We start from the raw sequence: 15,527 nt of genomic DNA on the forward strand, positions 1-15,527 counted from the left end.
TGCTCCAAGTGCATACTTAACATGCCTCGCGATGGGACAGCTTCTTCCACTTTAAGAACAGATTATACAGTAACCTCCATTTAATTTGCACTGAAGGTGTTAGTGTGGAGAGCTGGCAGGGGATAGCTGATATGCTTTCACTTCCCACATCAGTTTATTTAGCAGTAACTTCCTTGTGTCAACAGCTCTCAAGCATTTATGGCTTAAAGATCCAGTAATCTCCTCCCAGCCTGAGGAGGAAGAAATACCTAGCTTGCATTTATCATTTGCCATTTGCCACCATGACGTCAGCTCGGGGCTGAACTCTACCTGTGGCTGGAACCTTAAATGAGCTGACACCAGAAGACAAAAGCACTTTCTCTGAGGTTTAGCAGCAAGTAGCAGCAGCGACAGAGGCAGCAATGAGACGCTGTGTATTCCTCGCTGTGTTGCTCAGCCTGGTGTTGAGCCTTTTGAAAGGTAAGAAACACTATCTTCTGTTTTGGGATTTATCAGGGTAGCTATTCTGTGGCAGTGAATGGATTGCTTAGTACTTTCAGCAGCTGCTGAGGCTGGAGGTCAATGGTGGTACACAATTCAGCACGTCTAGATTTTGATTAATTAACAACGAAAAATGTCCCTGAGAGCCAACAGTTTTTCTTGTTCACGGAACAATGCAAAATCACTGGTGCTTGTGATTAACCTAATTTAGCCTATTCCAAGAGCAGTTTTCCGGACCTGCACGCTACACCCAGGTAATTCAAGCTCTGTTACAGTCACAACAAAAGGTGCGACAGTTTCACCCCAGCACCCAAGGAAAGGAGTGCTGCTGCGGGCCTGCCGGCCAGAGGCTCCTTGCACAGTCCGTCTGGGAAGCAGCACCACCTGAGCTGGCTTGTGGAGTTCCCTCATGTTGAAAATAATTAATGGGAACTTTCCCACCAGCTTGGGTGGCAGAGGGCTGCGCCGTGGTCTATTCAAACAGCAAGGGCAGGTGTCGGTCCTTAAGCTGCTTACTGCTGCTTCTGGCATCATGACAAACTTCGTAGTAGTGGGCCAGAGCCTCTGCTCAGACGTGCCCCTCCCTGGTACGAGGGAGCAAAGGTGTTAGCAGAAGTAGAGTTAAGGCAACTGTACGAAGAGTTTTGTGGTGACATGAAGCTGTGAGAGGACAGGAACTCCTGGCTAATACAGAGATAAAGTTACAGATATATGAGCCAAATTAAGACCTTCACTGATGCTGTTAACCTTGCAACTGGTAACAGATGGTTGTGGGTCTCTTGACTACTTTGAGTGAACATATGTATTTCCAGCAATGTCTACAACATGCAACAGACCATTTTTTAGCTATAAATTATAAGTATAGATATCTTCAAGTTTGTTAGTTGTTTGGTATCAGCAAGATGTGGGTAATCTTGACTCGAGAGCTACCAAAAGCAATGTGAGGCTTTCACTTACTGAAGCAGGCTTTGCATCAGGATGGACCTGCCCAGAAACCTTTTTCATTCTAAGCAAATGTAAAAGCTTTGCAGGATGTGTCTGTTTGAATAGTACTGTCAAAGGCCCTGCCCTGCCCAGCAGCCAGATGTCTGTTATTCCATAACGTTGGTTGTAACATCCATTTCTTTATCTTGGTAGTGAATGTCTAAATCTATTAACACATCCTGTTCCCTTACACATAAGGCAGGGTCTAGGCAAGGAGAGCCATAAAATAGCCACCTTTGCTCAGGTTACCCTTGACGAGCGCGTCAGCAAGGTTCAATTGCAGCTCATGTGCTCTGCTGTCACCACGAACGTGATGCTCCCTGAGTCCAAAGGGTACACCTGGACATCTGTTAGCCAGAGCCTCTACAAGGCTAACAGCTGTTGTACACCAGAGATGAACTCTGTAAGGGATTACTGCCCCAACATCCAGTTTGAGAAGGCAGCCTAAACAATGCTCCAAAACCATGGCCTGTGGCCAGTATAGATTCATATTATCATTGTTATAGGAAGAATTTAGATTTCTTTACATTGACTGTGGAACAAATACTGCTGCCTATAGGACTCAATGACCAGTGGAGGCAGAAGACTTCGCAGAGAACTGGTACAATTGGTCAGGTTTCCCCTTCACGTAGAGGAGACTAACGGATTCCTTCAGGCGCTGTCTTTTTGATGTGCCTTTTCTACATCAGCTTTATTGATCAGAATAAAAAAGTTTATAGAATTTGCCTCACTTTGGATTTTCGAAGTCCTACAAAGCTCTTGAAAAGCAGGGTCTATTTTTCAAATGCCTGTTGAGATTTGCAATATTTTTTTAATATGACAGCTATGAGTGTGTTAGTGCCAAGAATTTTAGCCACAAATACATTAGTCTTCCAGCTGCCTGCTGTTAATTACTTAGATTAAATTATGATTGCAATGACATTAATTCAGAGTAAATATGTTTATTCCTAACTCATATATTAACTAATTTAGATTAAATTTAGATCTTATGATCCAAACTGGCCATTTGTCAGTATCGCACACTTATCAACAATGTTGTTTTATTATTTGTTCTCCTTGCTTCTAGGCAAAAAAATCCCAAAACGTTCCCTATATGGAGAGTTAAGAATGACACAATTTAAATATAAAATAAACATCCTAAACCTAAACAGATTAAATACTTTAGAGGAGTAAACACAGTAAAGGTAATGCTAAAACCAAAATGTCAGGAAAATTTTCTTCAGCTCTTGTCTCATATCAGCCTGGTTTCTCTTTACTCAGAAAGAATTATAACAAGGAAGGAAAAGAATGGCAAAAAATAATCTAAACTGTCATAACCACATGGCAGCATTGTCCTGGATATGTCTTGATACCACTGATGCTAATTTAGCAGGATATGCATTCTTTGAGTAAAATTGCAATGCTTTCAATGTCCGGATGTATTTGTTACAGCATAGGAGAAGGTGTTAGCAAAGGCAATCGTTCCTCCATTGCTGCTATGGAGGAGTCCGCACAGGGGTTTAAATGATGCTTTTCCTGAGAACATCTTCCATAGCTGCAAAGTATCAATATATCTCTACCTTGCAGCAAAAGTATTTTTTGTGGGTTTAGCTGAGGTCTAGAACAAATCTGAAGAGTCACTGTGAACATCTTAACTGTGGAGTGCAATGTCATATAACATCAAATTAAAATCAGTGCAGCTACTGCAGATGCATGATGGTAAAAACACTGTTTGTTTAAGGGATGAGAAAAGCAAATTGACATAGCAAGAGAAGGCAGCAACAGTGGCACTAGGTTGGACAAGAGCTCTGCTACCTCTCAACCTGCAACATGTTCGCTAGCAAAAGGAATGCCCCTTACCCTATTCAGGCAGCGAGGAATGGCAGTGTCCTGCTGCCTTGGGAAGGCACAGGGAGCTTTCCTGCAAGGAGAAACGTGTGTTGGCAGCTTGGTGTGCCAAAATCACCTGGACGAGAAAGGCAAGAAGGGTACAAAATTGCTGTTGGGGGGAAGGAGCCAAACGTTTTGGAGTGGGAAAAGCACTACAAGAAAAAACATGACACCAATAAGGCATGGGGCCAGTGACAGCCCAGGGGCAGGGCAAGGCTGCCCAGGGCTTGGGCTGCTCAGCCCCACACAGGTCCCCCACTTACCTGCTCAGGGGTTGTCCTGCACACACAGAGTGCCACGAGACTTTTCCTCCACACATGGCTAAGCAGCGTTACCATCTCTCCTCTTTTCCGTTCCCCAGGAAACAGCACCGAAGCAAGTTCTACCCTGCCTGGAACAACCCCAGCAACTACAGGTAAGGAGCAAAAAGCCGCAGGCCATCCCCTTCTGGGGACAGGCTGGAGTAACTCAGTCTCAGGGAGCTCTGCAGCTCCCCCAGGCAGAGATGTGATTTCCTGCGAGGGTTTCCCCGGGTTCCTCTCCTAGTTGAAGTTGCAGAGCTCCAGATCTACATCTCCTCTGCTGCCTTCCTTCTCTGGCCATCCTGGTCTTTGCGGCAAGGGGAAAGTATTGGTGATGATTTGGGCCTCTCCGTTCCCTGCTGCTGGGTGCCTTTGTCTCACTGAAGAGGCCGCAGCACACACATGTGTTCCACACGTGCTGCCATGCAGGCACAATCAGCTGCTGCTTCATGGTTTTCCCAAAACAGTGCTGCCAAGCAGGCCACTATGAGTAACACGTTCACAGGCTGATGGGTGACCTCAGCCTGCTCTGGCAGAAGGTCCTGCCCATGAGCTGCTGCTTTGGGCGGGCTGAGGGAGCTCTCCTGCAAGGACACAGGCGTGTGCTGGGGGCTGGGTTGGCCTCAGGACAGGCTTGAGGACATGCCTGTGTGTGGCATGTCCTCAGGCCCTGGGATGTGGGGAGCAGGGGCCGTGGACACATCAGACTGCACAGGTGTCACGGCCAGGGACAGCCCAGGGGCAGGGCAAGGCTGCCCAGGGCTTGGGCTGCTCAGCCCCACACAGGTCCCCCACTTACCTGCTCAGGGGTTGTCCTGCACACACAGAGTGCCACGAGACTTTTCCTCCACACATGGCTAAGCAGCGTTACCATCTCTCCTCTTTTCCTTTCCCCAGGAAACAGCACCGAAGCAAATTCTACCCTGCCTGGAACAACCCCAGGAGCTACAGGTAAGGAGCAAAAAGCCGCAGGCCATCCCCTTCTGGGGACAGGCTGGAGTAACTCAGTCTCAGGGAGCTCTGCAGCTCCCCAGGCAGAGATGTGATTCCCTGCGAGGGTTTCCCCGGGTTCCTCTCCCAGGGGAGGCAAAGGTGCCCACATGCAGGCTGTGAATCCTCTTCACTCTTCCCTCTTTCCCTGCTGGCCTTTGCTGCAAGGGAAAAGTGTTGGGGAAGATTTGAAGAGGTTGCTCTGTTCCTGCTTGCTGCCTTTGCTTCTGCACCAGTGCCAGGTGCAAGAGGATCCCTGCAGAGCGGGTGCCCAGGGCAAGTCAGGGATGGCACCCTGCTGGCAGTTGTTCCTGTGGCTTGATGGAGCACAGGCAGAGAAGAGAGGGAGATGCTTCACATAGCGGCATGGGGCAGTAGTCAGTGCCCATGGCCGTGGAGCCCAGAGAATCCCTGCTGGGAGTCCTCCATATCTGGCCAAGTTGCCTGTCCCAGCGTGGTGCTGGGTAGCGTCATCCAGGTGGATCAAAGCTCCTGCTGGGGTCACCTGAGGAGGGGAAGCCTGCTCACCTGCTCAGTCCTCCTCCATGGTGGCCTTGGGCAGGCGCATCCTTCTTGCCAGCACCCCGCTTTCCTATCACGCTGGCTGTACGCAGTCTGCTGGCATCCCTTGACCTGTGCTGGTAGCTGGTCCCAGCCATGTGGCACTGCCTTGGGCGGGCTGAGGGAGCTCTCCTGCAAGGACACAGGCGTGTGCTGGGGGCTGAGTTGGCCGTGGTCAGCTGGGGCCAATACACTGCCTGTGTGTGGCGTGTCCTCAAGCCCTGGGATGTGGGGAGCAGGGGCCGTGGACACATCAGACTGCACAGGTGTCACGGCCAGGGACAGCCCAGGGGCAGGGCAAGGCTGCCCAGGGCTTGGGCTGCTCAGCCCCACACAGGTCCCCCACTTACCTGCTCAGGGGTTGTCCTGCACACACAGAGTGCCACGAGACTTTTCCTCCACACATGGCTAAGCAGCGTTACCATCTCTCCTCTTTTCCGTTCCCCAGGAAACAGCACCGAAGCAAATTCTACCCTGCCTGGAACAACCCCAGCAACTACAGGTAAGGAGCAAAAAGCCGCAGGCCATCCCCTTCTGGGGACAGGCTGGAGTAACTCAGTCTCAGGGAGCTCTGCAGCCCCCCCAGGCAGAGATGTGATTCCCTGCGAGGGTTTCCCCGGGTTCCTCTCCTAGTTGAAGTTGCAGAGCTCCAGATCTACATCTCCTCTGCTGCCTTCCTTCTCTGGCCATCCTGGTCTTTGCGGCAAGGGGAAAGTATTGGTGATGATTTGGGCCTCTCCGTTCCCTGCTGCTGGGTGCCTTTGTCTCACTGAAGAGGCCGCAGCACACACATGTGTTCCACACGTGCTGCCATGCAGGCACAATCAGCTGCTGCTTCATGGTTTTCCCAAAACTGTGCTGCCAAGCAGGCCACTATGAGTAACACGTTCACAGGCTGATGGGTGACCTCAGCCTGCTCTGGCAGAAGGTCCTGCCCATGAGCTGCTGCTTTGGGCGGGCTGAGGGAGCTCTCCTGCAAGGACACAGGCGTGTGCTGGGGGCTGTGTTGGCCTCAGGACAGGCTTGAGGACATGCCTGTGTGTGGCATGTCCTCAAGCCCTGGGATGTGGGGAGCAGGGGCCGTGGACACATCAGACTGCACAGGTGTCACGGCCAGGGACAGCCCAGGGGCAGGGCAAGGCTGCCCAGGGCTTGGGCTGCTCAGCCCCACACAGGTCCCCCACTTACCTGCTCAGGGGTTGTCCTGCACACACAGAGTGCCACGAGACTTTTCCTCCACACATGGCTAAGCAGCGTTACCATCTCTCCTCTTTTCCGTTCCCCAGGAAACAGCACCGAAGCAAATTCTACCCTGCCTGGAACAACCCCAGGAACTACAGGTAAGGAGCAAAAAGCCGCAGGCCATCCCCTTCTGGGGACAGGCTGGAGTAACTCAGTCTCAGGGAGCTCTGCAGCCCCCCCAGGCAGAGATGTGATTCCCTGCGAGGGTTTCCCCGGGTTCCTCTCCCAGGGGAGGCAAAGGTGCCCACATGCAGGCTGTGAATCCTCTTCACTCTTCCCTCTTTCCCTGCTGGCCTTTGCTGCAAGGGAAAAGTGTTGGGGAAGATTTGAAGAGGTTGCTCTGTTCCTGCTTGCTGCCTTTGCTTCTGCACCAGTGCCAGGTGCAAGAGGATCCCTGCAGAGCGGGTGCCCAGGGCAAGTCAGGGATGGCACCCTGCTGGCAGTTGTTCCTGTGGCTTGATGGAGCACAGGCAGAGAAGAGAGGGAGATGCTTCACATAGCGGCATGGGGCAGTAGTCAGTGCCCATGGCCGTGGAGCCCAGAGAATCCCTGCTGGGAGTCCTCCATATCTGGCCAAGTTGCCTGTCCCAGCGTGGTGCTGGGTAGCGTCATCCAGGTGGATCAAAGCTCCTGCTGGGGTCACCTGAGGAGGGGAAGCCTGCTCACCTGCTCAGTCCTCCTCCATGGTGGCCTTGGGCAGGCGCATCCTTCTTGCCAGCACCCCGCTTTCCTATCACGCTGGCTGTACGCAGTCTGCTGGCATCCCTTGACCTGTGCTGGTAGCTGGTCCCAGCCATGTGGCACTGCCTTGGGCGGGCTGAGGGAGCTCTCCTGCAAGGACACAGGCGTGTGCTGGGGGCTGAGTTGGCCGTGGTCAGCTGGGGCCAATACACTGCCTGTGTGTGGCGTGTCCTCAAGCCCTGGGATGTGGGGAGCAGGGGCCGTGGACACATCAGACTGCACAGGTGTCACGGCCAGGGACAGCCCAGGGGCAGGGCAAGGCTGCCCAGGGCTTGGGCTGCTCAGCCCCACACAGGTCCCCCACTTACCTGCTCAGGGGTTGTCCTGCACACACAGAGTGCCACGAGACTTTTCCTCCACACATGGCTAAGCAGCGTTACCATCTCTCCTCTTTTCCGTTCCCCAGGAAACAGCACCGAAGCAAATTCTACCCTGCCTGGAACAACCCCAGGAGCTACAGGTAAGGAGCAAAAAGCCGCAGGCCATCCCCTTCTGGGGACAGGCTGGAGTAACTCAGTCTCAGGGAGCTCTGCAGCCCCCCCAGGCAGAGATGTGATTCCCTGCGAGGGTTTCCCCGGGTTCCTCTCCCAGGGGAGGCAAAGGTGCCCACATGCAGGCTGTGAATCCTCTTCACTCTTCCCTCTTTCCCTGCTGGCCTTTGCTGCAAGGGAAAAGTGTTGGGGAAGATTTGAAGAGGTTGCTCTGTTCCTGCTTGCTGCCTTTGCTTCTGCACCAGTGCCAGGTGCAAGAGGATCCCTGCAGAGCGGGTGCCCAGGGCAAGTCAGGGATGGCACCCTGCTGGCAGTTGTTCCTGTGGCTTGATGGAGCACAGGCAGAGAAGAGAGGGAGATGCTTCACATAGCGGCATGGGGCAGTAGTCAGTGCCCATGGCCGTGGAGCCCAGAGAATCCCTGCTGGGAGTCCTCCATATCTGGCCAAGTTGCCTGTCCCAGCGTGGTGCTGGGTAGCGTCATCCAGGTGGATCAAAGCTCCTGCTGGGGTCACCTGAGGAGGGGAAGCCTGCTCACCTGCTCAGTCCTCCTCCATGGTGGCCTTGGGCAGGCGCATCCTTCTTGCCAGCACCCCGCTTTCCTATCACGCTGGCTGTACGCAGTCTGCTGGCATCCCTTGACCTGTGCTGGTAGCTGGTCCCAGCCATGTGGCACTGCCTTGGGCGGGCTGAGGGAGCTCTCCTGCAAGGACACAGGCGTGTGCTGGGGGCTGAGTTGGCCGTGGTCAGCTGGGGCCAATACACTGCCTGTGTGTGGCGTGTCCTCAAGCCCTGGGATGTGGGGAGCAGGGGCCGTGGACACATCAGACTGCACAGGTGTCACGGCCAGGGACAGCCCAGGGGCAGGGCAAGGCTGCCCAGGGCTTGGGCTGCTCAGCCCCACACAGGTCCCCCACTTACCTGCTCAGGGGTTGTCCTGCACACACAGAGTGCCACGAGACTTTTCCTCCACACATGGCTAAGCAGCGTTACCATCTCTCCTCTTTTCCGTTCCCCAGGAAACAGCACCGAAGCAAGTTCTACCCTGCCTGGAACAACCCCAGGAACTACAGGTAAGGAGCAAAAAGCCGCAGGCCATCCCCTTCTGGGGACAGGCTGGAGTAACTCAGTCTCAGGGAGCTCTGCAGCCCCCCCAGGCAGTGATGTGATTCCCTGCGAGGGTTTCCCCGGGTTCCTCTCCTAGTTGAAGTTGCAGAGCTCCAGATCTACATCTCCTCTGCTGCCTTCCTTCTCTGGCCATCCTGGTCTTTGCAGCAAGGGGAAAGTATTGGTGATGATTTGGGCCTCTCCGTTCCCTGCTGCTGGGTGCCTTTGTCTCACTGAAGAGGCCGTAGCACACACATGTGTTCCACACATGCTGCCATGCAGGCACAATCAGCTGCTGCTTCATGGTTTTCCCAAAACAGTGCTGCCAAGCAGGCCACTATGAGTAACACGTTCACAGGCTGATGGGTGACCTCAGCCTGCTCTGGCAGAAGGTCCTGCCCATGAGCTGCTGCTTTGGGCGGGCTGAGGGAGCTCTCCTGCAAGGACACAGGCGTGTGCTGGGGGCTGGGTTGGCCTCAGGACAGGCTTGAGGACATGCCTGTGTGTGGCATGTCCTCAGGCCCTGGGATGTGGGGAGCAGGGGCCGTGGACACATCAGACTGCACAGGTGTCACGGCCAGGGACAGCCCAGGGGCAGGGCAAGGCTGCCCAGGGCTTGGGCTGCTCAGCCCCACACAGGTCCCCCACTTACCTGCTCAGGGGTTGTCCTGCACACACAGAGTGCCACGAGACTTTTCCTCCACACATGGCTAAGCAGCGTTACCATCTCTCCTCTTTTCCGTTCCCCAGGAAACAGCACCGAAGCAAATTCTACCCTGCCTGGAACAACCCCAGGAGCTACAGGTAAGGAGCAAAAAGCCGCAGGCCATCCCCTTCTGGGGACAGGCTGGAGTAACTCAGTCTCAGGGAGCTCTGCAGCTCCCCCAGGCAGAGATGTGATTCCCTGCGAGGGTTTCCCCGGGTTCCTCTCCCAGGGGAGGCAAAGGTGCCCACATGCAGGCTGTGAATCCTCTTCACTCTTCCCTCTTTCCCTGCTGGCCTTTGCTGCAAGGGAAAAGTGTTGGGGAAGATTTGAAGAGGTTGCTCTGTTCCTGCTTGCTGCCTTTGCTTCTGCACCAGTGCCAGGTGCAAGAGGATCCCTGCAGAGCGGGTGCCCAGGGCAAGTCAGGGATGGCACCCTGCTGGCAGTTGTTCCTGTGGCTTGATGGAGCACAGGCAGAGAAGAGAGGGAGATGCTTCACATAGCGGCATGGGGCAGTAGTCAGTGCCCATGGCCGTGGAGCCCAGAGAATCCCTGCTGGGAGTCCTCCATATCTGGCCAAGTTGCCTGTCCCAGCGTGGTGCTGGGTAGCGTCATCCAGGTGGATCAAAGCTCCTGCTGGGGTCACCTGAGGAGGGGAAGCCTGCTCACCTGCTCAGTCCTCCTCCATGGTGGCCTTGGGCAGGCGCATCCTTCTTGCCAGCACCCCGCTTTCCTATCACGCTGGCTGTACGCAGTCTGCTGGCATCCCTTGACCTGTGCTGGTAGCTGGTCCCAGCCATGTGGCACTGCCTTGGGCGGGCTGAGGGAGCTCTCCTGCAAGGACACAGGCGTGTGCTGGGGGCTGAGTTGGCCGTGGTCAGCTGGGGCCAATACACTGCCTGTGTGTGGCGTGTCCTCAAGCCCTGGGATGTGGGGAGCAGGGGCCGTGGACACATCAGACTGCACAGGTGTCACGGCCAGGGACAGCCCAGGGGCAGGGCAAGGCTGCCCAGGGCTTGGGCTGCTCAGCCCCACACAGGTCCCCCACTTACCTGCTCAGGGGTTGTCCTGCACACACAGAGTGCCACGAGACTTTTCCTCCACACATGGCTAAGCAGCGTTACCATCTCTCCTCTTTTCCGTTCCCCAGGAAACAGCACCGAAGCAAATTCTACCCTGCCTGGAACAACCCCAGGAACTACAGGTAAGGAGCAAAAAGCCGCAGGCCATCCCCTTCTGGGGACAGGCTGGAGTAACTCAGTCTCAGGGAGCTCTGCAGCCCCCCCAGGCAGTGATGTGATTCCCTGCGAGGGTTTCCCCGGGTTCCTCTCCTAGTTGAAGTTGCAGAGCTCCAGATCTACATCTCCTCTGCTGCCTTCCTTCTCTGGCCATCCTGGTCTTTGCGGCAAGGGGAAAGTATTGGTGATGATTTGGGCCTCTCCGTTCCCTGCTGCTGGGTGCCTTTGTCTCACTGAAGAGGCCGCAGCACACACATGTGTTCCACACATGCTGCCATGCAGGCACAATCAGCTGCTGCTTCATGGTTTTCCCAAAACAGTGCTGCCAAGCAGGCCACTATGAGTAACACGTTCACAGGCTGATGGGTGACCTCAGCCTGCTCTGGCAGAAGGTCCTGCCCATGAGCTGCTGCTTTGGGCGGGCTGAGGGAGCTCTCCTGCAAGGACACAGGCGTGTGCTGGGGGCTGGGTTGGCCTCAGGACAGGCTTGAGGACATGCCTGTGTGTGGCATGTCCTCAGGCCCTGGGATGTGGGGAGCAGGGGCCGTGGACACATCAGACTGCACAGGTGTCACGGCCAGGGACAGCCCAGGGGCAGGGCAAGGCTGCCCAGGGCTTGGGCTGCTCAGCCCCACACAGGTCCCCCACTTACCTGCTCAGGGGTTGTCCTGCACACACAGAGTGCCACGAGACTTTTCCTCCACACATGGCTAAGCAGCGTTACCATCTCTCCTCTTTTCCGTTCCCCAGGAAACAGCACCGAAGCAAATTCTACCCTGCCTGGAACAACCCCAGGAGCTACAGGTAAGGAGCAAAAAGCCGCAGGCCATCCCCTTCTGGGGACAGGCTGGAGTAACTCAGTCTCAGGGAGCTCTGCAGCTCCCCCAGGCAGAGATGTGATTCCCTGCGAGGGTTTCCCCGGGTTCCTCTCCCAGGGGAGGCAAAGGTGCCCACATGCAGGCTGTGAATCCTCTTCACTCTTCCCTCTTTCCCTGCTGGCCTTTGCTGCAAGGGAAAAGTGTTGGGGAAGATTTGAAGAGGTTGCTCTGTTCCTGCTTGCTGCCTTTGCTTCTGCACCAGTGCCAGGTGCAAGAGGATCCCTGCAGAGCGGGTGCCCAGGGCAAGTCAGGGATGGCACCCTGCTGGCAGTTGTTCCTGTGGCTTGATGGAGCACAGGCAGAGAAGAGAGGGAGATGCTTCACATAGCGGCATGGGGCAGTAGTCAGTGCCCATGGCCGTGGAGCCCAGAGAATCCCTGCTGGGAGTCCTCCATATCTGGCCAAGTTGCCTGTCCCAGCGTGGTGCTGGGTAGCGTCATCCAGGTGGATCAAAGCTCCTGCTGGGGTCACCTGAGGAGGGGAAGCCTGCTCACCTGCTCAGTCCTCCTCCATGGTGGCCTTGGGCAGGCGCATCCTTCTTGCCAGCACCCCGCTTTCCTATCACGCTGGCTGTACGCAGTCTGCTGGCATCCCTTGACCTGTGCTGGTAGCTGGTCCCAGCCATGTGGCACTGCCTTGGGCGGGCTGAGGGAGCTCTCCTGCAAGGACACAGGCGTGTGCTGGGGGCTGAGTTGGCCGTGGTCAGCTGGGGCCAATACACTGCCTGTGTGTGGCGTGTCCTCAAGCCCTGGGATGTGGGGAGCAGGGGCCGTGGACACATCAGACTGCACAGGTGTCACGGCCAGGGACAGCCCAGGGGCAGGGCAAGGCTGCCCAGGGCTTGGGCTGCTCAGCCCCACACAGGTCCCCCACTTACCTGCTCAGGGGTTGTCCTGCACACACAGAGTGCCACGAGACTTTTCCTCCACACATGGCTAAGCAGCGTTACCATCTCTCCTCTTTTCCGTTCCCCAGGAAACAGCACCGAAGCAAATTCTACCCTGCCTGGAACAACCCCAGGAACTACAGGTAAGGAGCAAAAAGCCGCAGGCCATCCCCTTCTGGGGACAGGCTGGAGTAACTCAGTCTCAGGGAGCTCTGCAGCCCCCCCAGGCAGAGATGTGATTCCCTGCGAGGGTTTCCCCGGGTTCCTCTCCTAGTTGAAGTTGCAGAGCTCCAGATCTACATCTCCTCTGCTGCCTTCCTTCTCTGGCCATCCTGGTCTTTGCGGCAAGGGGAAAGTATTGGTGATGATTTGGGCCTCTCCGTTCCCTGCTGCTGGGTGCCTTTGTCTCACTGAAGAGGCCGCAGCACACACATGTGTTCCACACGTGCTGCCATGCAGGCACAATCAGCTGCTGCTTCATGGTTTTCCCAAAACAGTGCTGCCAAGCAGGCCACTATGAGTAACACGTTCACAGGCTGATGGGTGACCTCAGCCTGCTCTGGCAGAAGGTCCTGCCCATGAGCTGCTGCTTTGGGCGGGCTGAGGGAGCTCTCCTGCAAGGACACAGGCGTGTGCTGGGGGCTGGGTTGGCCTCAGGACAGGCTTGAGGACATGCCTGTGTGTGGCATGTCCTCAGGCCCTGGGATGTGGGGAGCAGGGGCCGTGGACACATCAGACTGCACAGGTGTCACGGCCAGGGACAGCCCAGGGGCAGGGCAAGGCTGCCCAGGGCTTGGGCTGCTCAGCCCCACACAGGTCCCCCACTTACCTGCTCAGGGGTTGTCCTGCACACACAGAGTGCCACGAGACTTTTCCTCCACACATGGCTAAGCAGCGTTACCATCTCTCCTCTTTTCCGTTCCCCAGGAAACAGCACCGAAGCAAATTCTACCCTGCCTGGAACAACCCCAGGAACTACAGGTAAGGAGCAAAAAGCCGCAGGCCATCCCCTTCTGGGGACAGGCTGGAGTAACTCAGTCTCAGGGAGCTCTGCAGCCCCCCCAGGCAGAGATGTGATTCCCTGCGAGGGTTTCCCCGGGTTCCTCTCCTAGTTGAAGTTGCAGAGCTCCAGATCTACATCTCCTCTGCTGCCTTCCTTCTCTGGCCATCCTGGTCTTTGCGGCAAGGGGAAAGTATTGGTGATGATTTGGGCCTCTCCGTTCCCTGCTGCTGGGTGCCTTTGTCTCACTGAAGAGGCCGCAGCACACACATGTGTTCCACACGTGCTGCCATGCAGGCACAATCAGCTGCTGCTTCATGGTTTTCCCAAAACAGTGCTGCCAAGCAGGCCACTATGAGTAACACGTTCACAGGCTGATGGGTGACCTCAGCCTGCTCTGGCAGAAGGTCCTGCCCATGAGCTGCTGCTTTGGGCGGGCTGAGGGAGCTCTCCTGCAAGGACACAGGCGTGTGCTGGGGGCTGGGTTGGCCTCAGGACAGGCTTGAGGACATGCCTGTGTGTGGCATGTCCTCAGGCCCTGGGATGTGGGGAGCAGGGGCCGTGGACACATCAGACTGCACAGGTGTCACGGCCAGGGACAGCCCAGGGGCAGGGCAAGGCTGCCCAGGGCTTGGGCTGCTCAGCCCCACACAGGTCCCCCACTTACCTGCTCAGGGGTTGTCCTGCACACACAGAGTGCCACGAGACTTTTCCTCCACACATGGCTAAGCAGCGTTACCATCTCTCCTCTTTTCCGTTCCCCAGGAAACAGCACCGAAGCAAATTCTACCCTGCCTGGAACAACCCCAGGAACTACAGGTAAGGAGCAAAAAGCCGCAGGCCATCCCCTTCTGGGGACAGGCTGGAGTAACTCAGTCTCAGGGAGCTCTGCAGCCCCCCCAGGCAGAGATGTGATTCCCTGCGAGGGTTTCCCCGGGTTCCTCTCCTAGTTGAAGTTGCAGAGCTCCAGATCTACATCTCCTCTGCTGCCTTCCTTCTCTGGCCATCCTGGTCTTTGCGGCAAGGGGAAAGTATTGGTGATGATTTGGGCCTCTCCGTTCCCTGCTGCTGGGTGCCTTTGTCTCACTGAAGAGGCCGCAGCACACACATGTGTTCCACACGTGCTGCCATGCAGGCACAATCAGCTGCTGCTTCATGGTTTTCCCAAAACAGTGCTGCCAAGCAGGCCACTATGAGTAACACGTTCACAGGCTGATGGGTGACCTCAGCCTGCTCTGGCAGAAGGTCCTGCCCATGAGCTGCTGCTTTGGGCGGGCTGAGGGAGCTCTCCTGCAAGGACACAGGCGTGTGCTGGGGGCTGGGTTGGCCTCAGGACAGGCTTGAGGACATGCCTGTGTGTGGCATGTCCTCAAGCCCTGGGATGTGGGGAGCAGGGGCCGTGGACACATCAGACTGCACAGGTGTCACGGCCAGGGACAGCCCAGGGGCAGGGCAAGGCTGCCCAGGGCTTGGGCTGCTCAGCCCCACACAGGTCCCCCACTTACCTGCTCAGGGGTTGTCCTGCACACACAGAGTGCCACGAGACTTTTCCTCCACACATGGCTAAGCAGCGTTACCATCTCTCCTCTTTTCCGTTCCCCAGGAAACAGCACCGAAGCAAATTCTACCCTGCCTGGAACAACCCCAGGAACTACAGGTAAGGAGCAAAAAGCCGCAGGCCATCCCCTTCTGGGGACAGGCTGGAGTAACTCAGTCTCAGGGAGCTCTGCAGCCCCCCCAGGCAGAGATGTGATTCCCTGCGAGGGTTTCCCCGGGTTCCTCTCCCAGGGGAGGCAAAGGTGCCCACATGCAGGCTGTGAATCCTCTTCACTCTTCCCTCTTTCCCTGCTGGCCTTTGCTGCAAGGGAAAAGTGTTGGGGAAGATTTGAAGAGGTTGCTCTGTTCCTGCTTGCTGCCTTTGCTTCTGCACCAGTGCCAGGTGCAAGAGGATCCCTGCAGAGCGGGTGCCCAGGGCAAGTCAGGGATGGCACCCTGCTGGCAGTTGTTCCTGTGGCTTGATGGAGCACAGGCAGAGAAGAGAGGGAGATGCTTCACA

At 56.0% G+C, this 15,527-nt stretch overlaps 1 protein-coding gene across 1 annotated transcript in view; it reads left to right on the plus strand.

The window, feature by feature from the left end:
- The first annotated feature begins 200 nt into the window (after positions 1-200).
- The window catches only part of MUC13 (mucin 13, cell surface associated), a 30,842-nt gene continuing 15,515 nt past the window's right edge, over positions 201-15,527 (plus strand). The window contains exons 1-5 of the mRNA XM_037397822.1: positions 201-459; positions 3,695-3,748; positions 5,635-5,688; positions 6,473-6,526; positions 8,679-8,732. Coding sequence (XP_037253719.1) covers positions 402-459; positions 3,695-3,748; positions 5,635-5,688; positions 6,473-6,526; positions 8,679-8,732 — 274 coding nt within the window. The 5' untranslated portion in view covers positions 201-401. The remainder of the gene's footprint in view (positions 460-3,694; positions 3,749-5,634; positions 5,689-6,472; positions 6,527-8,678; positions 8,733-15,527) is intronic.

Source organism: Falco rusticolus, chromosome 8, assembly GCF_015220075.1.
Source record: "Falco rusticolus isolate bFalRus1 chromosome 8, bFalRus1.pri, whole genome shotgun sequence".
Taxonomy (NCBI): Eukaryota; Metazoa; Chordata; class Aves; order Falconiformes; family Falconidae; genus Falco; species Falco rusticolus.